This window comes from Siphateles boraxobius, unplaced genomic scaffold (assembly GCF_051911475.1).
Source record: "Siphateles boraxobius isolate OS27281-9 unplaced genomic scaffold, OSU_SipBor_1 41, whole genome shotgun sequence".
Taxonomy (NCBI): Eukaryota; Metazoa; Chordata; class Actinopteri; order Cypriniformes; family Leuciscidae; genus Siphateles; species Siphateles boraxobius.
The window spans coordinates 33,365,370-33,392,968 of record NW_027509042.1 but is presented as its reverse complement, the minus strand read 5'-3'; the positions used below and the strand labels follow the sequence as shown (position 1 = coordinate 33,392,968).

The window sequence follows — 27,599 nt, the reverse complement described above, 5'->3', positions numbered from 1 at the left end:
TAAAGAACGGATTAATCAAATAAAATATTTTAAATTAATTTATTTAAATTAATATTTAATTTATAATTTTGCCGTTTTATAAACTTTCTGAAATGTCTGTATATTTCAGACATGTTAGACAACTGGCACAGCTGTTAGACAGAAAGTCAACATAATATGACATCTATTATGGGTTTATGTGAGGTTTGTTTTAAGTTCACTTTTTCACTATTTTTTGAAGCCTAATAAAATGAGGCCTAATTTCATCGAGAAATTATTCTGTCTTTATGTTGTTTCTACATTACAGTGGAAATTGAGTCTCACATTATTTAAATTTTATTTACACACAAAACATTAATAGCTAACATTTTTTACTTTATAAAATTATTCTCATAAGTCTTGGCGATCGGCCCCTATAAAACAATAAAGTAAGACATCTTTTTCTTATATACATAGATAGCCTACTATTATTTTTGGCAGAATTTATCATTATAATCAAATGATTTCCTGGATTTTGCATCACCATTGTCCCTAAATGTCTGTAAATGCAGGAAATGGGATTCAAATCGAAAATATTTTCCCCCACTTTGTGTCCCCCCCCCCCCCCCCACTTCTCAAACCAAAGTTACACCCTTGCAAATAATAATAATAATAATAATAATAATAATAATAATACATCAGTCTTATATAGCGCTTTCCAAGGAACTCAAAGACGCTTTACAAATGAAACAAACAAACAATAATGAGAGTGCTATTATAGATTGTAGGCGAGCTGAAACAGGTGGGTTTTGAGCAGTTTTTTGTAATCATAAGCATGGTCTGCATAGAAAGTGTTACCATATTTATTAAATAAAATTAACTTATTTGTCACAATAAAACAATGCAAATGGTTGACTGATTTGTTTTGGTATTCATCAGTGATGTATTTATTATTATAAAATTATATATTTTTATACTAATAAATGCATCACTGATTAATTATATATATATATATATATATATATATATATATATATATTATATTTCTGAAACTGCAAAAGAAAAAAGAAAATATATTATATTTCTGAAACTGCAAAAGAAAAAAAAATATTTATTAGTATTACAGGTAGATGGCGTCATCACGTGATTAATTCTAACCAATGAGACTGCTGGAACTTTCCATCGCTAAGCAAAGGAGCTGTCTTTCTGGATTCGACTGGCCGCCCCATAGATATCATATAGAGACTAGATGCCCTATTGGTCGCTGAGCACCGAGAAATGCGGCCGCCATCTTGAACCGGTCATACTCCTAGTTTCGTTGCGTGGCAGCAGATAAGATGCCAGAGCATTGTGGAGCATTTTCCTGTTCTAATCGCCGGACCATCGAAAATAGGGCTTTTCACAAGTAAGTCTTAACATTACTGTACTATTGGTTGTATTTTGTGAATAGAATATTACCAGATAATCGAGAAGGAGCAAGGATATTTGCTATTACTGTACTGAAATCGTTGCGAAATGCTGTTTAACTTACTGCATCAGCCGGTGTTCACCCGGCATGGAGAGGTGGGGTAACGTTAACTGTTAAAGTAATAATTACAAGAGCTTCTAGGTTATCAGATAAGCATTCAACTGCCCTGTTGTATAGGTTATTTGTGTTTGAGCACAAGATATCAGGAAGCAATGTAATACACGCATGACAGCGATGCGCAAATTGAGTTAGCCCTCCAACTTCTAGTGTTATTGATAACCTATATCTTATCACAAGCGATTTGGCTATTGATATTACAGAAGTCCTGTGGTAAAATTACATTATTAACTTACTCCATCTACCCTTGTAAAGTTAATCCGAATAGGGCTTTAGTCTCGACATTTCCCCTCCCATATCCACATACAATAAAAAAGGTATAGGCTTAATGTTGTCCGAAATTAATTTTTAAAAATTTCTGATGCAAACACGTTGAAAATCTTCTTCTCAATTTTTATTACAGGTGGCTGCGTTCGGTGGATTCGGTGGCTGCGTTCTGTGTGTGTGTGAGAGAGAGAGAGAGAGAGAGAGAGAGAGAGAGAGAGAGAGAGAGAGAGAGAGAGAGAGAGAGAGAGAGAGAGAGAGAGAGAGAGAGTGTGTGTGTGTGTGTGTGTGTCTGTTCGTGTTTGTTTGTGTGTCTGTTCGTGTGTATGTGCGTGTCACAAATCATAAATTGTTTCTTCAACTTATTAAAATATCTTACTTTACTGCAACTATCTGTTTCTGCTTCTTTATTATATTTATAGTGTGTGACTTATAAAATACAGTATATCCTTCATCACACATAATGTGTCTGGTCACTTTATATCTTATATCAGAATATTATATTACTGTTAAGCCTACAATGGATATTAAAATACGCCGAACCATGTGTCCTGTATCATAGCTACATGAATGACCTTTGCAGCAAAAAAAACCGCGTGAAAATCAGGTCAGTATTCAGTGAGATATGATTAATTTAATGCGCTGACAGCTCATTTCACCTGCCATTCAGATTACACTGAGCGGAGCGGGTGACCGGTTTAAGATGGCGGCTCCAATTCTCGTCCGTGCCAATAGGCAGTAGCGGTCGATAGGGCGTCTACCTATATGATGTCTATGGGCCGCCCAGCTTTGCACCAAACAGGTAAGCTTTTTAAATTTCCATAGTCATTTAGTGAAACGGGTCAAAATGGTAACGAATTAAGTAATTGGTATTAAATTACACTCATGTTATTGTTATCTGATTATAGCTAACGTTACTCTGCTGCTGTTTAAATGAAACGGTTTTAACGGTCTAACTTACTAACGTTAGCTGCTCAGACAGTCCGTTTATTGGTAATCTCCGAGGTAATATATACTTTAAAACGAAATGAATTCAAGTTTGTGTAAGTGTTTTACACACCTTTTGGTGCTATTTGGTTCATTATTCTTTTAACGTTACCGTTTACGCGATGAACTAACGTAGGGCCGAGCTAATGTAAACAATGGCCCGGCTGAATCAGTGATTCATTTTATCACTTTCTTTATTTTATAGTTTTAAATAGCGATGTAACGTTAAACGAGTATTTATGTAGTGTATACAATACATAAGCTACACACTCTAACTACATCTCGTTAAATATGATTATGACCGTTCATAACTGATAGACACCTGTAAACACTGCGCGCTGACAGGCAGCAAATCATATAACGTTAGGCTATTTACATAACGTCATAACTATAATGTTAACGTGAGCTAAAAATAACAGATTTTACAATTCTAACTTTAATTGATAACTGAAATGAAATCAACCATCTGTAATATTTAATTAACTTAATTATGAAAAAAATATAATGGAAGTAAAACATTTAGGCCATGAAATAATATTCATTCATTTAATAACATTATATATGAATGTAATAATTTCTTTTGAATGTATACATTTCATCAACGTTTATCTATACATATACTGTAAATCTTTCACTGAAATATTAATATTTGTTTATTTTTCTCCCTTTTCCTTGTGTGTAATCAGATAATTGGTAACGTAGACTCACTGTATTCCGGACATCATGGTATTCCGGACACTTGAACTTTTCCGCAAACTCTATAAATAAACACTTTCAGGTCATGGCATCTATATATATCCGTGTCATCTTTGCATCCTCCTCTATCGATTCCGACCAACCCTATGTTTCAAGAGCCAGTCGTTTAAAAGAAATCAACGTGAGTTTCTAATGTACACCAATGACTGTTCAGAAAATGGCGGGGGGAGGGTTTTCCGGCAGGACAAAAGGAAGAGGGGAGAAGCATACCTCCGCAGAAAACGGCTCTTAAAACATGACCACCCACCAGAAAATGACATAAAACATTCTTATTGTCTTATAAAATAATTATGAGTTACAATTTGCAAATAATTGTACTTTTTAAAGGGATATACACGTTCAATGAGGCACTTTTTTCCGACATGAATTTGAACGGCAGCGGCGCATCACTGCACCCTCATTAAAACACCTCCAGTTAAATTAACGTTAATGTTAAATGCTGTATTAAAGGTCATTTCAACACATCTGTGTAATTTCACGTTATCTTGAATTGCAATATTACATGCAATTTAACAACATTTTAAGCCATTAAGTTATATTTAAGTTACTTATAAGCCATAAGCAATCGTCGATTAAAAGAGTGTATAGACAATTAGGTTATAAATAATAAATATACAACATATAAATAAAGATTAATATCATTATTTCACCAGCTTATAGTTGTTAAAATGTATGTTTTATATTAGAAATGACTCCTTCTTATTCCTGTCCGAAACACAGTGAGTTGAAATTTTCAGCCGTCCGGAACAACGTGAGTCTTCACTGTAATCCGGACACTGCGTCTCCCGGCAGTTTTTTCAAGATTTCTCCAAAATGATTAGTTAAAAATGTGTCAATCAAACTTTGGAACATGTGGAAGGCATGTCCCCGGAGACAGACGAGCCAATCAGGTTTATTTTTCCGCGGATTGATATCTTACGGGACTTTTACTGTGCAAAGTGTCCGGAATACAGTGAGTCCACGTTACTGCTCTGTGTAAGTATTCTGTTGGAATCACTGTCTGACACATTCTCAGTTTTTGCATTGTAGATTTGTCATAGACATTTACGAAAACTTTCTTTACACCATATACATAATAGGCTTGGGCGGTATCCAAATTTTGATACCGTCAAACCTCCTCCCTATTTTACCGGGGTATACGGTAAAACCGTGACTAATTAAAAATTATGACATTAGGCTAAGACAGCGTCACCAAACTGTTGGCTTGTGTCTACACCGTTCAGAAACTGAATACCAGATCGGGCATAAAAAACACACACAAAAAAGGTGGTAGATATAAATACTATTTAAAATGGGACAATTAATAATATTTAATTATTTTAATTATGACAATTGTATTCATTTTATTAATTCATTTAAATTAACAAGCAACAAGCAAGAAGTGCATTTGTAAATCCGGTGACACGCGTCCATTGATTTTTATTAATACAACTTTTCTGTCAGTGCTGCAAAGATTAAGTTGACGATCGCCATCTCCTAGTGGACGCGCATATATAGAGAGAAATGCAAATCATGGATTACATAATCAGAAGGTATAGGCTAGCCTTTTTCTTTTCGTTTTGAATTGTTTCGTTTAAAGAAATTGACGATTGGTATCTCCGTGGTGAACGCGCGTATAGAGAGAAATGCACATCCTGGATTAATCAGAGAGTGTGCTGCCTATATTTCTTTTCCTTTTGAATTGTTTCGTTTAAAGAAATTGACGAATCGCCATCTCCATAGTGAACGATAGAGAGAAATGCACATCATGGATTAAATAATCAGAGAGTAGGCTAGCCGATTTCTTTTCGTTTGGAATAGTTTCATTTAATTTGATGATCGCCATTTCCGTATAGAACGCGCATAGAGATAAATGCACATCATGGATTATATAATCAGCGAGTGGCCTATTTCTTTTCGTTTTGAATTGTTTCGTTTAATGAAATTTCAAGCTTTATTTAGCAAATACTGTATTTTTCAGTACAGTGAGTGGTGTCATAAGTAGTAGAGCCCGACCGATATGGATTTTTGGGGGCCGATGCCGATACCGATATTAGGGAGTAAAAAAAGGCCGATACCGATATATCGGCCGATATTATTTATGTGTATATTATAATACAGTAGCAATATTATTTATGTGTATTATAGCACAGTATACCAGTCAAAAGTTTGGACACTTTCCTATTGGTGTGTACAAACTTTTGATGGGTACTTTACACAGTAGCTATAAACAGAATAAATATATTTTATAAACACGTTTTGCAATGATCACTCAAATGTGGTGATCAAACACTTGTGTGACACAGATATGTAATGGAGGCAGGGGTAATGATAGAATGAGAATTATACAGCTGAGCTGTAACCAAACTAGTTTGCATTGCATGTTATATTATATTATATTATATTATATTCTAAATACTGTTGCATAATCTTCACTAACGACTTTGTCTTTTAATTTAGTCATAACTTGTAGGCCTATCAATAAATATATAAAAAGTGTCACTGACAAAACCTTATTATCTTCTATTTTTACTCTTAATTCCTCTAATCTCTACCAGTGGAGGAAGAACTCAGATCTTTTTACTAAAGTAAAATTAATAATATCATAATGAAAACGTTTTTAATTACATATGTACAGTACTTTTATACTATTTTAAATAATTAGTAAGCAAAATGTACTAAACGTGAAACTAGGCTACTCTTAATGCAAAATGGCCCTATATAAAGTGTTATAATTATATACATTTTTGGAATATTGTTTGATGTTGTAACGTAGCGTTATCAGGCAGAATGAGCTTTAACACTGTGTCTACACCGGACGCGGCCGTTATTGCTCGCATCGCAACAGCTGTTTACCCTAGACAAAGCAGAATCCGTTTACTGTCGGAGATCGCTCGCGCCACGCATTTTAATCAATGTTTCATCAACCGATTGCCTTAATAAATAAGAAGTAGGCCTACATATAGCAGACAATATAATCAGGACTTCTCAGCTGCGCGCTTGCAATAGTCACAAGCTACGTGACAGAGGCTTGTAGCAGAGAAATCAATTCTGTGAATTACACTGCGCAAACCACAAGTAGGCTACTACCCACCGGATGAAGAAGGGTTGGCTCTCAGTCTCCACAGGCTACATAAAATATTCATTTTATTTTATTTTTCGTGTTCGCATTTATGAGGAAAAAACAATGTTACAGACGCGACAGTTCAGCACTACGGACGTGAGCGCTCTGAAAGCGGCACTAAAATGCTTTGAAACTTTCACATAGACATCAAACAGAAAGCACAAAACCTTTCGTTTCAAAGTGAATTTCGTTTTGAATTAATTGTATCTTAATTTTAATCAATGTTTCATCAACCATTTGCCTGGATTTAATTTATAAGAAGTAAATATAGCAGACGATAGATAATCTCGACACGGAGGCGCCTGCGGGTGAACTGGAGCTCGTCTCATGATCCGAAACTCAGCGTATAGACCTGAGAATTGAAATATATCTATATTGAAATGTCTACCTTTAAACAGAACAATTCAAAACGAAAGACAGACAGACTCATGTAATCGTATGAAATGTGCATTTCTCTCTGGCACGCGTTCACTGAAGATCGCGAGTAGGCATCGTCAACTTCATCTTTGGCTGACACTGACTGAAAACACTTGTTTATTAATAAAAAATTAAAATGTCTCCTTGCTATATTTGTTGTATTCATAATCATTACTTTTGCCAGTTCTTGTGACAGCTTTTAGGTGCTTTATTGGCAGCGCCACCCTTACATGAATCACCGCACCCGCATTTTTTTTAAATATTCATTTATCGGCCATTATAAATGCCGATACCGATAGTTAGGAAAATGCCTAAAATCGCCCGATAATATCGGCCCGCCGATATATCGGTCGGGCTCTAATAAGTAGCATACATTCTTAGATGTATTTGTACATATTCATGAATAAAAGTTTAAAATGGGTTTATAACATTAAAATGTTGTTTGTCCTCTCTCTTTTCAGTATTCATTGCCATCTAATCCTGATTGCAGAATTGAGCTCCAACCCCAGTTAAGCAGATTTGAACCAGTTGATCGAGGTCTTCAGGATCAGCAGAACGTACAGACAGCTAAACTCCTCCATGACCAGGACTGGACACCACTGCTGTAAGTGATCCATCTAGTCATGTTCAGAACATATTGCAGGGGATCTCAGCTCTGGCCCTTAAGGACCACTGTCCTGCAGACTTTAGCACCAAACCCTGGTCCAAGTCCAACACACCTGAACAAGCTAGCCTAATCAAGCTCTTTTGGTTAAAAGAGCAAGTGAGATTGATCAGGTCTGGACATAAACTGCAAGACAGTGCACTTCGAGGATCAGAGTTGAGAACTCCTTACATATTAATTAGTCAATAATCACTGATGAAAAAAATAATAATTTTTATTTGTATAGATTAATGTAATATGTAATATTACTAATATTCAGTTGTCCTCTCTCTTTTTTCCTTAATTGTGTTGTGTCAAACAGCTAAATAAACCCAACAGAGAGCCACTCAGGCACAGGTCACTCTTTTTCTGTGTGAGTACATTTTTGACTGTCAGACACATTCTCTGTATTTTCTTTTATAAAAATGACATATTCATGCTGCAAGTTAAAGCCTCCAATTATTTCTTGATAAAGACATTAAAGGGATTGTTCATGTTGTTCCAAACATGTATTATTTACTTTTTTCTGTGGAATGCAAAAGAAGAATTTTGAATAATGTTTAATCTGTTTTGTCCATACAATGAAAATCCCATTGACTTTTTTATTGAGTCATTTTTCGAAATATCAGAAGAATCTTCCACAGAAGAAATAATTCAGGTTTGGAATGACATGAGTGTGAGTACAAGTTGACAGAATTATATATTGTGTTGATAATTTTTGTAAATTGTTCTCATGCTCTCATTTCATCATGCCCTCAATTGGTTCACTCTCTGTATGTTTCTCTCTCAACAACACCACCTACATTTGTTTTTAATATTGATAAAAAACCTGTAACCATTTTTCTGGAACTCAAATTATCCTCCAGTCAAAGTGCAGAAGATTATTTGTTCTCTGAGGTGGAAATGGCCTAACCCTTGGGAAAACACAAGTGTATAAATTACACTTGGAACAACCGACGTTTTTTAAATACATTTTTTATGTTAACATTTCAATTGTTGTTGTTGTTTTTTTCTCACTTTAGATGCTGACACAGCTGAAGCAGCATCCAAAGGTGTTAATGCTGATCCTAATGCAAGAGACTGGTATGGTGGAAGGAGCAAGTTACTCCGGTATCTGAGGGGATTGATTGATGTGGTTTTAAATTTATTTATTTTTTTTACTTTTTTTTTTTTACTCAAAATCTTATTCAAATAAATGCCGCTCTTTTGACAATTCTGTTCAAACATTCCTGAATTTTCTTTCACGATTTACATGCTGACGACGACTGGATTACTTTGTTCAAAAGTAGGGCTATTTAAAAAATCGTACTGACCCCAAAGTTTTGAACGGTAATGTATTGTATATATTTTTTACATGACTGTGAATAAATTAAATTATTTAAAACATATGACTTGTAATGTACTACTTCGACTCAACAAGTGCAATTATTTTGCATGTATTGTGGCAAATGCAAAGTAGAACTAAACTAATCTTGTTTGTTAAGGCCAAAGGTATATTACAACACATCTTTGTATTGTCCGCAGTATGCTCACACTTTTCCCAGTGCACCCACAGTATGCCCACACTTAACCAAATGTACCCACAGTATGCCCACACTTAACCCACTGTACCCACAGTATACCCACACTTTGCCCACCGCATGGGGACCCACTCGGTCCCATAGTGTGGAGCCCACATGTGCCCCGCTTTTCACGCCGGAATCTTGGCCCACAGTGGGCTGCCCACAATGGCCCCACATGGGCCCCTATAAGGGTTTGCTGTGGGCCCACAACTGGCCCCATGGGGGCCCACTCTACTTACTGTGGGCCTGCCCACAGTCAGCCCACACTTTTGGGCTGTCCCACTGGGGCCCCACCTGGGTCCCAAAGTGTGGGGCCCACACGTGCCCCGCATTTCACGCCGGTATCTGGGCCCACAGTGGGCTGCCTGAAAGAGCCTCATTCGGGCACCAAAGAAGCATGTTTGCTGGGTTGGGGCAGCATTTGCGATGCTGTTGGCTAATGCCATTGCAGTGGAGGCATACAGAGGTGGAAAGTGCCGAATTACATTTACTCGCTACGTAATTTTTGTGTTTTTTTTTTGTGTACTTCTTTTTTAAAGTAGTTTTTAAAATCTGTAATTTTAATTTCACTTAAGTACGTTTTTATTGAAGTATTTTACTTTGCTACATTTTAAATCATATCCGTAACCAGTGTTGTGCAAGTTACTTCCAAACTGTAATACATTATACGTTACTTGTTACTGTTATTTAAAAGTAATTCATTACCATACAATATTACTGTCTCAGAATTGTAATGTGTTACATTACTCCTGTAATACTTTTGAGTTACTTTCACCAAAATGGCTATACAGTAGTAGAACTTAATATTCTAAGGCTGTAACGACATGCGATATGAAACACAAACTGAACCTGCAGAATCGCTACACACCCCTTCCAACTCCAAGAGTTATCCTTGCCGTCCAGATCCAATGCTACCACATCTTTAAATTACTATTAGTATTATTTTAATTTTGAAATTAACATTATAAAATACGTAGACCTACACCACAAAACTAATTGAGGATAAATTATTTCAAATTGGGGAATTCCAGCGTTTTATATTTTATATGAGGCAAATACAGACGCATTCATGCGTGACAATTTTTTTTTTTTTTACTTTTAGGAGGCAATTACACTGCGCAAATCAAAAGTAATAGCCTACTACCCACCGAATGAAGAAGGGTTGGCTCTCCACAGAACATAAAATATGCATTTTATTTTATTTTTCGTGCATTTATGAGGAAAAAACTATGTAAGGACGTGACAGTTCTCCGTTATGGACGCGACTGCTCTGAAGCAGCACTAAAACACTTTAAAAAACTTTCACAGAGACCTCAAACAGAAGACACAAAGCCTTTCTTTAAAGTGAATTTCGATTTGCACTAATTGTATCTTAATTTTAATCAATGTTTCATCAACCATTTGCCTGGATTTAATAAATAAGAAGTAAATATAGCAGATAATAGATAGGCTAATCACGACACGGAGGCGCCGGCACGTGAACTGGAGCGCGTCTCATAAATTAACCGATACTCAGCGTATAAGGTAGCCTTCTTCATAGACCTGAAAAATATATCTATATTGAAATGTAGACTTGTAAACAGAACAATTCAAAACAAAAGAAAACGGACTGCTCTCTGATTATGAAATGTGCATTTCTCTCTGGCGCATTCACTAGCCTACTGCGAAGATCGCGAGTCAGCAACGTCAACTTCATTTTTATTAATAAAAATTTCTCCTTGCTATATTTCACATATTCATAATCATTGACTTTGCCGGTTCTTCGTGACAGCTTTTAGGTGCTTTATCGGCAGAGCCGCCGCCCTTACATCATGTTACGTGAACGCGTCAGATGGTCTATGGTCACCACCGCATCAAAAACATGATTGCGTGATGAAAACATGAAAAATACAACCTAAACATAGCCTAACTGTTTATAAAGAAAACACAGAACAAATAGAGTAGCCTAATGCGCATTCGTCCATCTCGCGAATGTCATCTTCATGCCATCTTCACACATTAGCGCTTTTCCACTGGCCAGCGCGAGCACAGAGGCCGAAATCATGCATCACGGCACTCCTGTAAAAAATAAATTGCTAAAAAAATATATCAGACGCTGCCATTTATTCTTTATTTACAAACTTGGACACCACACGTGACTATTTACTGACTAAGAACAGGTTACTTAGCCTACTTGCATTTTGCATTCGTTAATGTCTTGCGGTCTTGGTGTTTTTTTGTCGTTGTTTTTTTTTACAATTAAAATTAAAAGAAATCGCGCTCCGAAAACTACTGCAAGGACGGGAGAACAAATGTGCAAAAGAAAAAAAGTGATGCAACGACGTCGAAAGCGAACTATTGCCAGTATGGGAATATATTTGGATGTAGAAAAAACGCGTGGTTGTCCTCGAGTATAGATTTGCAAATGATTTTAAATGTGGACGCAAAGTGGCTGCAAAAGGAGGAAACGCACAGAACACCATCCCTCCGTGCGAATAAAGGTAACGTTATGTCCCATTTATATTTAGATGCAGAGGGAATCAAGGTATCCAGTATTGCTAATTGAATTTACAGTATAACGCAGATGTCACGTAAAAGACGCAAACTGATGGATGGATAAATAAATCGAAAGTAGAGCTGTGCAATAAATCAAATCTCGACATGTTCTGTGAATATTAAAGTTTTATCTGCATGTCTCTGTGGGAATGAGCTGTGCCGCTTCGTCTACATACTCAAGCTCTTGGTGTTTTCAGCTGCTCACAAAAAATACGAGGACATCGATATGAACATATCCAGAGCTGCTCTGTACGGTGGCCCAGTAGTGCACAACACAACGACATTTAAAAAGCAAACATAAGTTCACAACACAACCGAATTAAGCCACAACACAATGGAAAATCCACAACACAACGGAAAATCTACAACACAACGGGAAACCTACAACACAACGGAAAATCTACAACACAACGAAATAAAGCCGCAACACAACGGAAATGCTCCCGACCACTAGAGGGCTCTCGGAGCGCTGTAAAGATAGTTTTCCTATCCATTGTTCAATAGAGTCAGTCAGCAGTCTAAATATATCAATCACCAGTTTTAAGTGTAACCATTGTATATCGATATAAAATATTACTTCAAAATGACCTACATGAATTATATCTGCGTATTTATACACGAGAACTCTTGGACGTGCTACCACAGCGCATGATCCCTAAAGGAATATCTGCCAATTCCACCAAGTGGTTAAAACCTATAATTTAGTATAATATAATTTGATAAATAAAATAAATACCATTTGGCGAATTGCAGAATTACAGGAAAGTAATGACACAATTCCACCTGTAATAAGTCAGTCTGGTCACTATAGGAACCACACGCTTTGTGACATTTACATTTTTTTTTTTGATTTACAGTAGGCCTAATGTTTTTCTATAAAAAAATATTGTACTGTGCATACAGGGAGCTATTGGCACAATTTCACCTGTTGTAAGTCAGTCTGGTTAATAGGAACTACAACCGTTGAAACATGATAAAAGAAAAAAAAAACTTTTACAGAAATCTACTAAAAAATAATTGTTTACTGTAAATACATGAAGGGTATTGGAAAAAAGCCACCTGTGTTAAGTCAGTCTATCAAATACAATCAAGCTTTGGATTTTGAACATGTCTGTTGTTAAAAGTAATTTTAATTAATACAAATTATATGTTTTGACAACTTGGAGGAATTGACAGACGTTCCCTTAGGGATCATGCACTGTGATAGCGCGTCAAATCGTTCTATTAATATAAAAAATGTAAATATACAGCTAATGCACTTAGGTGATTTTGAATGAATAAATGTCGGTTAGCTATACATACTGTTAAAACTAATCGTGATGTTGATATATTTTTATAGACTGCTGACTCTATTGAACAATGGCAAGGAAAACTAACTTTATCGTGCCCGAGAGCCCTCTAGTGGTCGGGAGCATTTCCGTTGTGTTGCGGCTTTATTTCATTGTGTTGTAGATTTTCCGTTGTGTTGTAGATTTTCCATTGTGTTGTGGCTCACTTCCGTTGTGTTGTGGCTCATTTCCTTTGTGTTGTGGCTCATTTTTCGTTGTGTTGTGGATTCATTTCGGTGTGTTGTGGATTCATTTCTTTGTGTTGTGGCTTAATTCCGTTGTGTTGTGAACTTATGTTTGCTTTTTCAATGTCGTTGTGTTGTGCACTACTTGGCCACCGTAGCTCTGAGATAATGCTGAGCATTTTCATCATTTTATTTGAGAAAAACTATTGTCAAATACACTCTGGAACAGGTCTTCACTGCAACCCATCAAAATAAAAGTTCGGTTTAACTAGGAGAAATTATGAAAGAAATACATTAATATTGTAGGCCTACAATAGAACGCACTTCTCAGAATAATAATAATAAGACAACCTATTTTAATACTATTTAAGGAATATTTTTTGTCCATAATTTAATTTAGTAAATCTGTTTTGCAGCACTTCCCTGAAAAAATTAAAGAATAAAGTTAAAATTTGTATTTGATTACCACCGTTTTTGATAATATATTTGTATTTAATCGTAAAAAGAAAAAAAAAATCTGAATAAAATACATTTCATAGGACTCTATTTATTATTCTTAAACATTTGAATAAATTATTAATGTTACAAATAAGTTGTTAATCTAATTCATTATCAATTATTGATTTTATTTTTTAAGTTTTATTGAAATTTTAATAAACAAAAGAAACCAAGCAAAAAATGTTCATTCATTTAACTGTCATTTTATCTGATGATGATAATAATAATAACCATAATATAATAATACCATTTATTTATTTATTTAATAATTGATTAATACTGTAAACCGTGATATTTTCTGAGATGGTTATCATACTGTGTGAAAATCTACAACCGGGGAGAGTCCCCGACCCCTCCCCTGCGATTAAGAAAGAAACTCAGTAACTTTTGTAAATTTAAAATTTTTAAAATTTAAAAGCTTCTTTTTACTTTTACTTGAGTAGACCTGTAATTTGACTTGCACTTAAGTAAAATTTAATTGAAGTAATAGTACTTTTTCTTGAGTAGAATATTTTAGTACTCTTTCCACCTCTGGACGCATATTGCAGTATTAAAAGTGGGGTAAGCGTTATTTCAAAAACCAACATGACATCATGACTTTGCGTAAACATACACGCCACTTTCAAGTCAAGTGGCGTGTTATCTTTACACATTTTGAGTTATCCGCGTGTATGTCCACGACGAAATCTTTTGCGTGTATGTCTACGCCATCAAATGTCCGAGTGATTCCGCGTGTATGTGTACGCCGTTAAATGTCCGAGCGAAACGAAGCAAAATCTATATCTACATCTGTGGAGCGATATTTCTTTTCCTAGGATGGTAGGAGAACACTCATAAATGGTATTAACCCCAGTGACGGGTAGGTTTAGGGACGGGGTTGGGGTAGGTCATATATTTATATATACATAATACATTAATATAACGTTAAGTCAAAGGCGTTGATAAACACGCTGAAAAGCGGTTATGCGTGTTGATAGCACGCCAAAAATGGAAATACGAATTGGTGTGTCATACATACACCATTTCATGAGATCAGTCTGCAAAAACGCTGTTGGACATTGTTGATATTTGAAATCAACCCAACAAACACACCCCTCTCTTCATTGCTCCACCACCAAAATTCACCCTCCAATCCTAACCGCCCTGCTCCAAGTCAAGGTCTAGAACACGGATCGCCGGCATGCAAGGCAAGTGCACTAACAATGACGCTAAACACCGCATTCTCTAGCTTTCATCAGCGTGACTCTCACTAGGTGGCCTCCGTTACGCACGCAATCCAATAGTGGATGTCTGTTTATCATAGCAGAAGGGCAACAAAAATGCTTCACGAAAAATAAAGTGCAGATGATGAACGAAAGACAAGGAAGCACAAAAAAATTTAAGTAAAAGAAATTAACGTACAGTACACAATAGTAGCTAATTACAAACAAGAGTTGGTTGTTAGTTGCCAACAGCACAGCAGCTCCAGCCAATGACACTCAAACCCAGTGTTACTCACGTGTGAAGCAGATTCAAAGCAACCTCTGCGGCTGTTTTCAGGCCTTCCCACTTAGCTCTCTCCAGTGCTGGACAGCTTTTCTAATATTAACGCGGGTCCTAAAGCTCTTGCCCAGTCATAACCCTTCATTTTCCAGTGATTTCTTCTGAGCTCTCTTTTGTATCGTGTCAAATCTCTATTTCTGCAGTCTTTCTTCAAATCTCCCTCTTGCTCTTTCTCTCTCCTCCACCGTTATGCGCCCCCTAATGCTGATTGGCTACACACGTTTGTTGTTGTTTGTTCGTGTGTTGGTCCGACTAACTTTCAAACAGCGTTTTTCAAATTTAGCTTACCCCACCTTTAAGGCTAACATTAATCGATTAATTGATTGTGAATTTTAATTTTTGCATGAACTAAACCATTATTAATAATACAAAGAAGAAGAAAGCTAACACAACCAAAACTTACTTCAGGTGAACAAAATTGGTGCTTGGACCTCTAACAATAAAAAAAAAAAAAACAGTTTGCATGGTTTTCACCGCTAAATGGGTGATAATTAGCAGTGGTTGGGTGATGTGTTGGAAATAATGGGTATATTTTCTTGCCCTGTGACCCTGGCCGTCTCCTAGGCTTTATGAGCCCCCTGGATTGGGAGCACTCTGTTTTCTGCAACCAGCAGATAAAATTATACACGAGCAGAACAGAATAAAAATATCTTAAGAGACAGCTACCCTCTCACTCCATAATTCATATAGACTAACAAAACTATAAAATAAATGCTTGAGTCAATGTAAGCACAAAGCTCTGTAATACCTTGAAAAGGCTATGCTAAATGCTGTTCCGTGAAAAAAGCTTTAATCTCAATCTAAAATGTGTAGATGAAAGCAGCTCCCATTTTGTTGCATAGCAATGTCAGTATATTTTAAGAGGAAAAATGGTCCCTAATCTATTTCCTTAATTTTTCTTTAATGAAATGTTGTCCTTAATATTTTTATTGTGATTATATCCATGCTGTATTGTGAATATAGCCAAGGCTTTCCTGCACATTGGATCTTGAGTATATGTGGTATGTGTTGAAAGACTGTCATTCTCTAGGGGAGCTGTATTATTTGTTTCTCACTGCTCTCTGACCCCTTCTTTAGAAAGTTTAAGCTGTTTCTATAGACCAAAAATTTGTAGTAAGTGGATGTATTAATTAATGTAGACCTGGTCTTGGGATGATGACAATGCATACAGAACCCGATAGATAATGATGGCATTCTGAAGAGGTCAAAATTCTCCTGAATCGGATTCAAAATTATATAAATCCCATGTATTCTGTTCAACATCCATTGATGGTTTAGGAGATCAATGATGCAGCAAAGGCAAGGAAAGGCAGCTATGTGTTCTCCATTTCCCTCACTCTCGTATTCCATCCTCCCTGTGCTCCCTCCTCTTTTTCTTTTTCTATCTTATTCAAGTGCAGTTCTCTTTCAACCAACACAGCCCACCCCCAATGTTTAGTTTCCTTTTCTGTTTCCCTCCTCCCTTCTCTGCTTTCTTCCATCTTGCCTGCCTTAAATTTTTCATTGCCCCTCTACTCTCTATCTTTCACTACTCTCTCTTTCATTTCCCATGGCTTTCCCTGCTTAGCTTGCCTGAATTCCCAGAGCAGCCCATCACTGAAGCATCTGGCAGTTTTAAAAAGGAGCATAGGATTGAAAGCCATTGTCTCTGTCAAAGAGGTATATATACGTAAGTTGATGCTCTGTTAACATACTGTGAAACCATACTTAGGAATTCTCTCAGAATAATTGACTACTGTTAAGACTAAGCATTATTATAAGCCCCAGTAAATGCCAGATGCAATTTGTCACTACATTACAAAATGGGAATTTTTGTTTTTCAAGAGATACAATTTAAACGTTTTTTTTTTTTTTTTTTTTCTGTGGTGAGCACTGTCATGATTATGTACTCTTCTTTGGATATTCTGATTTTTTTTTCCTTTTAGTTCTGGTTTGCCTACTCTGGACATGTCCTCATTTTATCTTATGGTTAAGTATGATTTGCACCTGTCTCTCATGATGTTTTTTTCTTTTATTTATACTCTGTTATGTTCAGTCCCTTGTTGGTTGTGATAGTATTTCTCCTATGTTCTCCTGAGTATTAAGATAATAATAAAGTTCTTATATCTGTCTTTGTGCGTGCTTACCACTATCATTACAGAAGACCGACCGACCGACATATAATAATTAAAAGTATGGACATACCTGCTGTGCGTCTCCTCGAGCAAAAGACTGGTGAATTATTTGGGGTGGGTGCTCCTGCCCAGCGGTTCCCCTCTCACAGTCTGCAGGCCAGAGGCAGCAATCGAGTCTGTCCCGGAACCAGAGCCAGCCCCCGGAATCGAAGCATGCTGTCTAGTCCATTCGAAGGGCCAAGAGCGAACCACTGCCTTATAGGCCTGTGGTCAACAGTTCCCTCCTGTTTGGATGCTTCGGTCCGGAGACCTTCCTCCTCCGATGTTCCCACCCGACTTCCTAGTTCTTTCTCCTCCGCTGGTTTAGTCCAGTCCCCTGGATCCGCCGTCTCATCTGGTGTTGTCCAGCTCTTCGGCTCCACCTCTGCCGCTAACTCAGTGCAACTCTACGTCTCTGCCTCGGGCTTCCCAATCCCCATCTCGGTCTCCATTGCTTTTGGTTCTGCCTCCGTCAGTCAGTCCCCAGGTTCTACCTTCAGCCAAAGCTGGTGAATTATTCAACCGGCTTCTCCTGGTTCCTGTCAGTCACCAGCTCTGTGCCCTCCTCCAAAGCCCCCTCCCTCTCTCCCTCCACAATTGAAATATCAGTTATGGAGCGAGGACGCACCTTCCCCGGAGGGAAGACTACTGTCATGGTTATGCACTCTTATTTTGATATTGTGTTTTGTTTCCTTTACAAGGACACAGGAAAATGCAAAATCATTAAAAAAAATCAAGCCATCATGCAAAATCCGTTAGCCACGCCATTTGCGGACATTATACATTCGCTCGTGGAACTCCATCAGGAACATAACAATGCTGGACATGCATGAGGACCAAGTGCATCGGTTCCAAACCCTTGTCCACACCCAGCAAGAGGACCGCCATCTGTTCCGGAGCTGGATGGACCGGGCTCAGCAGCTTCGGGATGCATCCCGCAGATGGCTGGTGGTTGAGGGAAGAGTCGTGGACCAGATTATCGACTAGGTGGTGCTGGACTAGTTCATCGCCCGACTGCCCATAAAGACGCAGTGGGTCCAATGCAACCATCCACCGTTGCTGGACTCGGCCATCCAACTGGCGGAGGACCAGATGGTGGCATGCCACAGGGTCGGCGAACCCCTTCCATGTGTCTCTCTCTCCTCCTCTGTTCCACTCTCTCTCTCTTCTCCCTCCCTCTCTCTCTCAAGCTGTCCCATTTCCCAGGACCCACAGGAACCTTCCACCGAGAGCTCCAACCCGATGGAGGAGTGGAGGTGGAGGTTCATCAGCTGGTCTGTGGGCTCCCTCATGCGGGCCAATACCTTGACCCACTTTGTACCATTAGGGCGCAGGGAAGTCTGGCAGGCTTGTTGGCGTTGCGGGGTCCTGGGGCATTTTATCGACAGGTGTACGGTGATGGAGGTGGGGACCCTGCACCGCAGGCTGCCCTCAATCAGGCTGTGTTGTACCAAATACCTGTGAGTATTAAGGGGGGTACTTATCAAGCTTTGGTTCAACCTGCCGCATGGTTTCGGAAAGGTGTGTGCACGGGGATGTGGTAAAATATCCGTAATGCCTGTCACTATTCAATTTAGGGGGGAAAAATCATAGAGTAGAGGTCGCGGTTAGTCCAACCTCAGACATCCGCTAATTCTGGGAACAAATTGGCAAGCATTTAGTAATTTATTGTGGTTTCCTGGTACTAACAGGGATGCCCAGTCCTGCTCTTGGAGGACCAATGTCCAGGAGAGTTTAGCTCCAATCCTAATTAAACACACAAACTAATCAAGGTAATCAGCTATTCAAGGTCTTCAGGATCACTACAAACATTCAATATAGCAAAAGTGTGCTGGGGCAGGTTGAAGCTACACTTTGCAAGACATTGGCCCTCCAGGAGCAGGATTGCTCACTGACACCATATTCAAATCAATCTTTTTGTCTCTGCTACCAGTTAATAGTTATACTCCCAACTTTCTACAGTGACCTGGAGGGGACATGTTCGGTTCACTTAGTTTTGTCGTGTGGCCAGCATCTGACCAACTACAGGGAGAACCTCGGAGCTACTGAAGGTGACATCTCATTGGCAGAGGAGTTGAACATCTTTTTTGCCTGTTTTGAGGTGACACTACCAGAGACAGCTACACCACAACTCACAGCAGCTTAACCCTCTGAGGTCTGCTATCGCGCCGGCGCGATAGTCTCGCTTTTTTTCTTATCAGTGCAAAAGAGACTCAAAATACTCTGTTGATTTTAATCTTATGTGTTAGTGTTATACATCATTCGATCCTGTTAAGTGAGTATTGTTTTGTGTATACTCACAATATAAACAAAGTATTGTGCTTTTAGTCAAATAAAGAAAAATAAACATGATGCTAGTTTTGCCTTCTCTCTGTCAGTTAAGTCCATTCTGAAACGCGTCCGAAAATTAATTGTAATTTCGCGAATACTTGTCATACAGGCACGAGTGTTTTTCCATAATGAAGCTTGAACTCTCTTCTTTTCAATGAATTAATTTATATAAAAAAAACAAATATTCTCATTTTATGTAATCTGCTCATTATACCTGATTACGCGTTAATGTGCCATGCCCATGGAGAGCACACAGTATTCAAACGCAAATGATCTAAGGCAAGCCATTCAAACATGCCAACGCCCACCAGCTGGATTATAAAACACATCATGTTTAGGAAGTATCTTACTACCGCTGTGTACACAGCGTATCCCTACGCTGTGAGGAATAATACTATCTAATAACCCTGGAAAATGTGCCAGAAGTGCTGGTAGTTTCATTTTGAGGAGCAACGGATCCAGCTGATGTAGTAAGTCATTTATTCTTAAGTGCTTTGTTCTAATCGCGATGTCTGTAAACCGCAAAAAGACGCGTGTCTGTGCCGTTCATTCACTCTCGCACCTACATTAGTAAACATGTACATGAACACATCCAAACTATATCGCTATCCTACTAAGATGAGTAAAAATAGACTGAAATATGTTGAAATAAAATGTCTGTATAAGCAACAAACTGCAAATTAACATGCTAATATAATATCATAAACACGATATGTTACAGACTAAATATGAATGTTTAGACAAGATTTCGTGATTAGTTTTGGATAGATAATAAAGTTTTGACTGTAAAAAAGGACTACTGTCACATTAAATAGGCTTTTGTTCGCCAATTTCTGCTCATATGTTAAATATACTATAGAATGGGATGTTTTGTCAAAAATAAAGTAGGCATAGTGAATTATCAACTAAGATGTTATTTAGTGTTTGTTCCAATATTCAAACCAATGAATCATTACCTTTTTTAATACGCATGATAAAATGTATACTTTTTAAGAAAGAATACACTTGAAATATTGTTAAAATTGTTGTTGTAATTGTAACCTATTTGTAATTGGTTACAATTTCTAATTGTAATATATTTATTTATCTATTTATTTATTTTGTCCGAGGTTGCATTCTTTGGTACCCAGTGACACAGCTGTGTGAAAGGCTCATTAATATGCAGCTCGCACATTATCCGGCCTTTGTCTTCTCAGGTGTGAACACGCCTCCACGCATATTGCCTTTCCAAACAAATGGTGTCTTATAAAATTTAAATCAATGTATTGTTTTGTGTAAATGATTAGGCAGGATGATTTTCAGATCATTTTGAAGCAAAAATTCTAGGCAACAACACCCATTAGTCAAAAGTATTGTGGACACATATTTCGTATGTGTTTTGTGGCCTTATTTCAGACACTTTACGTTTTAGTTTTTTCAATATCCATGCATAAACAATATTCTCTCAAAAATACAAACATGTACATACATCTTGCTCACATATTATGGTAGCCCTGTTTGTGCTAAATAGAATGTAATTACACCTTTGCAATTAATATGTTTATAAGCAACTGAAAAAAGCGCAAATGTCAGGGCATGTCAAAACATCTCAAGGACCCCAAAAACACCTTAGACCTCAGAGGGTTAAGTTGTACAGTGGAGGAGCATGAGGTGAAGCGCACACTTCGGGCCATCAACCCAAGGAAGGCTAAGGGGCCTGATGGCATTCCGGGACGAGTGCTGAGGGACTGCGCAGACAAGCTGGCTGGAGTCTTCACCAGGATTTTCAACCAGTCCCTGGCCCAATCCACTGTCCCACCCTGTTTGAAGTCCTCCACCATAGTCCCCCTGCCCAAGAAACCTCATATTTCTTGCCCCAACGACCACCGGCCAGTTGCACTCACACCTGTGGTGATGAAGTGCTTCGAAAAACTGGTCCGGAGGCACATCACAGCACTCCTGCCCCGAGGCCTTGACCCCAACCAGTTTGCCTACAGAGCTTACAGATCCACAGAGGACACCGTAATCACTGCCCTCCATACTGCACTGTCCCATCTGGAGCAGCAGGGGAGCTATGTGCGGATGCTCTTTGTGGATTATAGCCCATCATTTAATACCATCCTCCCACACAAACCAGTGGCCAAGTTGAGGGACCTGGGGCTGCCACACACCACCTGCACATGGATCAACAGCTTCCTCTCTGGGCGCAGACAGAGGGTCAGAGCGGGTAATCACACATCTATGGCCTTAAGCCTCAGCACCGGCTCCCCCCAGGGCTGTGTGCTGAGCCCATTGCTCTATTCCCTATATACATATGACTGTACCCCAACCCACCACGGCAACACCATGGTGAAATTTGCTGATGACACCACAGTGGTGGGGCTCATTTCGGGGTGGAACGAGTCTGCCTACAGGGATGAGCTGGAGCGGCTGACAGTGTGGTGCACTGTCTCCTTCTGAACATCGCAAAGACCAAGGAGCTTATTATAGACTACAGGAAAAAGAAAACAATCATTCAACCACTTATTATCAACGGGGACTGTGTGAAGCGGGTGGCAGACTTCAGTTTCCTGGGAGTCCACATTGAGGAGGGTCTAACCTGGAGCAAGAACACCTCTGAGCTAATAAAAAAGGCCCAGCAGAGACTTTATTTCCTGAGAGTACTCAGGAGGAACAACATCACACAGAGGTTGCTGGTGTCCTTCTATCAAGCCTCCATAGAGAGCTTGCTGACATACTGCATATGCGTGTGGTACACCAGCTGCACAGTGGCTCACAGGAAAGCGCTCCAGAAGGTCATCAACACCGCACAGAAGATCGCTGGCTGCCCTCTCCTCACACTGGCATAACTATACAGTTCCCGCTGCTTCAAAAAAATCTGGAACATTTTAAATGATACCTCTCACCCAGGCCACCCCCTGTTCGAACTGTTACCGTCAGGCAGACAGTACAGATCCATCAGGGCAAGAACTAATAAACTAAAACTAAAAAAAGTTTTTACCCATCTGCAATAACTGTAATCAACGCTGCTAAAGTGAATTTAACTGATTGCAGGACTGATCTTTCGTTGTACATGTGAAAATGACAATAAAGTTCTCTATCTATCTGTCTATCAAATGAAATTATACCGTAGGCCTAGGCTATAGGCTATTTACTTCTAATTTAGCTGCAATCATGTAAAAACGTTATAAGCCATCAAACGAGACGCTCTGCGTGAGTGGTATTTACAACAGTAACGTTAAATACAAGTACTCGACAGGGGTCGCTGTTTGACAAAAACAGAATTCCTGCATAGTGTGCCTTTAAGAATTCCACACTCATCGCAATGACGGTGATGCATGTGCAAACTCCATTCATGCTGGTCGCTTCATGCGTTTCAAGTAGCTCAATATCTATTCAGCAAGCTGATGCGCAAACTGTCACAAGTGAAACTTAAATGTTCAGTGTCGCATCCTGAACCTCACCACACAGTTGTCTTCATTAAAAATAGTGAGACTACATTATATTACCAGTGCTGATGCAGCTCTCTCTCCCATTGTGGTCTTTGATCTTGAAATTAGCTGAAGAAAAATAAAATGAACCCCATTCTGTAGCTTTCGTTGACATGAGCTTAGTTGAATTAGTATGTTTATCATACTGCTAATAATGTTGTTAATGTTACACAGACCATGTTCCCGTTCGATATCTCAGACAGACAGCTGCCTTCTAACAATCATCAGAAATGCTTAGGACACCTTAGAACATCAATGGAGAAAGGCATATACTGTAGTTTATCATAAAATCGTAATATACATCATACACCCGCTATATTGCTAAATTTACATGATTGTTCATATTTTTCAATTTGCTAATTTTTTGTCTTAAAGCAAATTAAAATCACCACAAATTTCACCATAGGACTTTGAGCTTTTGTAAGCAATCTTATGTAGGTTCTTTTGTGGTTTAAATAATGACCACTAGAAGGTGCTCTAGGCATATGATTTTTTTTTCTCTTAAGAGAAATACATTGTTGTTGAAAACGAAAAAGAGTGATGCACGTTTGTTGCTTTGTACCATGAAATGAGAGTTCAGTGTCTTCAATAAAATCAATACATTAAGGACTTATCTCTCATTCACCGTGACCAACCAGCATTTTTTTGAATGTTATTACTTTACCTGCAGCGTCCGCAGATATAACCACAATTCACACATCACTAGTTTATGTTTACTTATGATATAACCGCCTGTGTTTATTAGGATAATTGCCAAGGTTGTCATTTTGACATAATTTCATATGCATGTGTCCATTCAAGCACAAAAAGAAGCGAAAACGAACGTGCTCTCTGTGCGCTCTACAGATGTGTGGGCACATAAAACTTCACTCAGTACGCGATTACAGAAATGCGTATTTTTTTGCCCAAGTGTTGCATTGATACATAATGTCATTAGTCATTTGATCGATGTATCAATCCATATCTATGTATTGTTACACCCCTAATTAGGAAATTGCTATTTGTTTGAAGACTGAGATTTAAGTTTTGTAAAGCTTCAGCATATAAACTGAAGAAGGGGGATGAGGGGAATGTAACTACAAAAAAAGCCAGAAATGATGATGTGTCGCTGTGAAAGCTGATGGGGAAATTGGATTAACAACACTGGGTTATTGTCTTGGCAGGAGCTGAAGGATATGAGCATGTGCTGGGACAGATTGAAATTTGGGGGTGGGGTGTTTGGAATGAGAAAAAAAAAACAATAGTTCTGCGGCAGAAGGATATATATATATATATATATATATATATATATATATATATATATATATATATATATATATATATATATATATATATATATATAATATATATATATATAATATATACACAGTATATAGTATATATATATATATCCTTCTGCCGCAGAACCATTGTATAATATATAATATATATATATATATATATATTATATATAATATATATATATATATATATATATAATCTATACACAGTATATATATATATATATATATATATATATATATTAGCAGATACAGCAGCAAGGAGAAAACCTCTGAGACATGAAATGAGAAAAATAATGAAAACTTGACCCCTAATCTGACCATTCTCATTAACTTTAGACCAGGTATCTCACGCTACAAAGCTAGCAGGCATCACCAACATGTTCAGGGGTTGGTTTTGCTAAAACACCACATAAAATTCTACTGCACCAACAAAACCAAACAATTTTATGCTACGGGTTTACAATGTACCCACAGAATTGCTCCTTCCTTAGAAATGGCAGCCATTAACTCTGCATAAACCTAAGGGACCATTTGCAGCAGTGTCCTTTAATCTCTAAATTGACACGTACATTGGCAATAACATATAAAATGGAGGTGGGGGAAAGTGGGGACACTGAACCTCTCAGGTTTTTTTTTTTTTATCATACCAGCAAAACTGGATATGTGATTCAACACTTGTCACTAATAACACAATGTTGTCAACAAGAGTGAAATTAAAGTGACTATGCACCGTGTAAAGTAGGACAGCTTCTTGAACACAACAGTCTGGACAAACATTCAAGCAGGACAAGACTTCACAAAATCGACTTTACTAAGACAGTTTTAACATGAGTACTGAGAGTCTGAAAACACAACACAGGTAAAGGAAGGCTGAAACAGCAAGGGTGAAACAAAACATTAAGCATGTCTGAATAAACAGGCTGTTGTCTGGTAGCACTCACAATCAGTTTTTAAAGGTGACCCCAGTTTGTGTGAATGTTTTGGAGTGAGTCAGCGCAGTATGCAGCCTTACCTTATCCCTCCTAGCTGCTCTCAATGGAAAAAAACAAGAGAAGAGGAACTTCCCCCAGCTTATCACTGCTGCCAGACACCAGTTCAGCCGGGCCATGGTTGCCTCCTTCTGTCAGTCTTTTGCTGCCTTTAAATCACCCTTTCTATTCTCTGTGTATTCACCAGGTATATCCAATAGCAGAGAATTGATGGGCGAACAGATCCCTTTATCTGCAGAGCAGGTAGCAAGAATCACCCGACTCTTGCTCACACACACATTACCTTACTCAGTGGATGCCGCAGCATTCTGTCTGTCGAAGGAGGATGAAGAGGAAAGAGGGAGGGTGTGAGAGAGAAAAAAGAAGAGAGAGAGAGGGACATGCAGTGGGAAAAACTAGAAATAGTTTTGATGAGGAGGAGGTAGAAAATGTGAAAAAAATGTTTGAGAAGAAACTGAATGTGTGCCAGAGAGGAATGGGCTTTAGAAGGAGAAAACATTTCCGTGATTAACAGGAAAAAAAAGACAGCACAATCTTGAGAAAAGAAACAAATATAGGAGGCAGGAGAAGATACAGAAAGGATGGAGTGAAAGAGAGGGAGAACACAAGAGGGAGACTGAGGGAGGAAGGCAGAAATAAACTGAATTGCAGTCTCTGAATGTCATCACACAGCCGCACACACACAGACACATGCATGCAATCTCACACGAGGCTATATGAAGAAGGGGGGACAAACAACGTGCCGTATGCAACTGGGTTTCTGTGGAAGCGTGTCTGAGTTTTCTTTTGAGTCCATATGTGTGCCTGTGTTAATGCATGTGGGAGCTCTGTGTAAAAGCTCTCTGGTGTCAGTGCTCATCCAACTGCAGGTGCACCGCACCACTGCAGAGTCGCCACGCTTCACTAACAAACGTACCCTCACACTGCATAGAGGGGGGTGGGGGTGGGATTAATAGAGAGCAAGCAGAGACCGAGAGAAAAAGAGATGCCAAAAAATTGCTAAAAGGAAAAAGCAGAAATGGGGGGAGAGATACAGATACATGTTCATGCATACATACTCACTCTATTTTTCCTCCACTTTTTTAATTCCTATTGCATATATTCTCTCCAAAAAGACAAATTATGGCCCTACTGAACACCATAGCATCAAAACATAAGAAAATATATACAAGTGAGTGCTGCAGATGCTTTTTAACACAGCTACAGGGTTTATTTTATCCAGGCAAAATCCATCATTAAAAAACAACAGACTCCCATAATCACTGTGCCGCCATATTGACAGTGCTGTCATATTCAGTTTGAACGTGGAGTGCTATTTCTTTTTTTTTTTTAATGAACAGTCCTTGTGCCAGATCTGAGAAACATGAATCTCCCAAGCTCCCTTGCAAATAAAGCTCCATGTTACCATAGTCTAGATGACATATACCACAAATTTACATTGCAGATCTGAATTGATCTTATTCACTTTGTTATAGATTTCTTTGGGGGCTTGAGAAATGTTCTTCATCAAATGGATGAAGGTATATAGGTAAAATCTACACCAATAATTCTGAGGCAGATTTGAGTAATACCTTTTGCTGTCTGCATACTGTCAGGGTTTTGTCACCTCGGTCTAGTGTGTTTCTTGGTTTTGTGACAGAGCCCTGACACTCCTGTATTCTCCTGTCTTTGTTGGTGTGTCTTGTTGTGTTTCTGTCTTGTGCTGTGCCACATGCAGCTAGTGTTTCTCACTGGCTGCGTGTGTTCATGTTATCTTGTTCTGTGTGAACACACGGCTTATGAGTGTCTCTCATTAGCTGCATGTTCGTGTCTTGTTCTGTGTAAGCTCATGGCTAGCGATTGGTTATTGTTGGTCATGTGCTTGTGTGTGATTTCATGTTTGATGTGAGCACATGGCTTGTCTCGTTATGCTTCCTTGTGCCATGTGCTCTCTTGTCTATTGTCTGACCCTGCCCATCTTGTTTTCTGATGATTGGTTCAGTTTCCCCACCTGTCCTCCCTCGTTACCTG

The 27,599-nt window shown here is 38.4% G+C and overlaps 1 protein-coding gene across 3 annotated transcripts in view; it reads right to left on the bottom strand.

The window, feature by feature from the left end:
• The window catches only part of tns1a (tensin 1a), a 320,369-nt gene extending 294,466 nt beyond the window's left edge, over positions 1–25,903 (bottom strand). Inside the window, exon 1 of one of the 3 annotated variants that reach the window (XM_077199181.1) lies at positions 25,613–25,903. In XM_077199181.1, coding sequence (XP_077055296.1) covers positions 25,613–25,708 — 96 coding nt within the window. In that variant the 5' untranslated portion in view covers positions 25,709–25,903. The remainder of the gene's footprint in view (positions 1–25,612) is intronic. The other 2 variants (XM_077199182.1, XM_077199179.1) reach the window with 2 other exon arrangements.
• Positions 25,904–27,599: the final 1,696 nt, after the last annotated feature.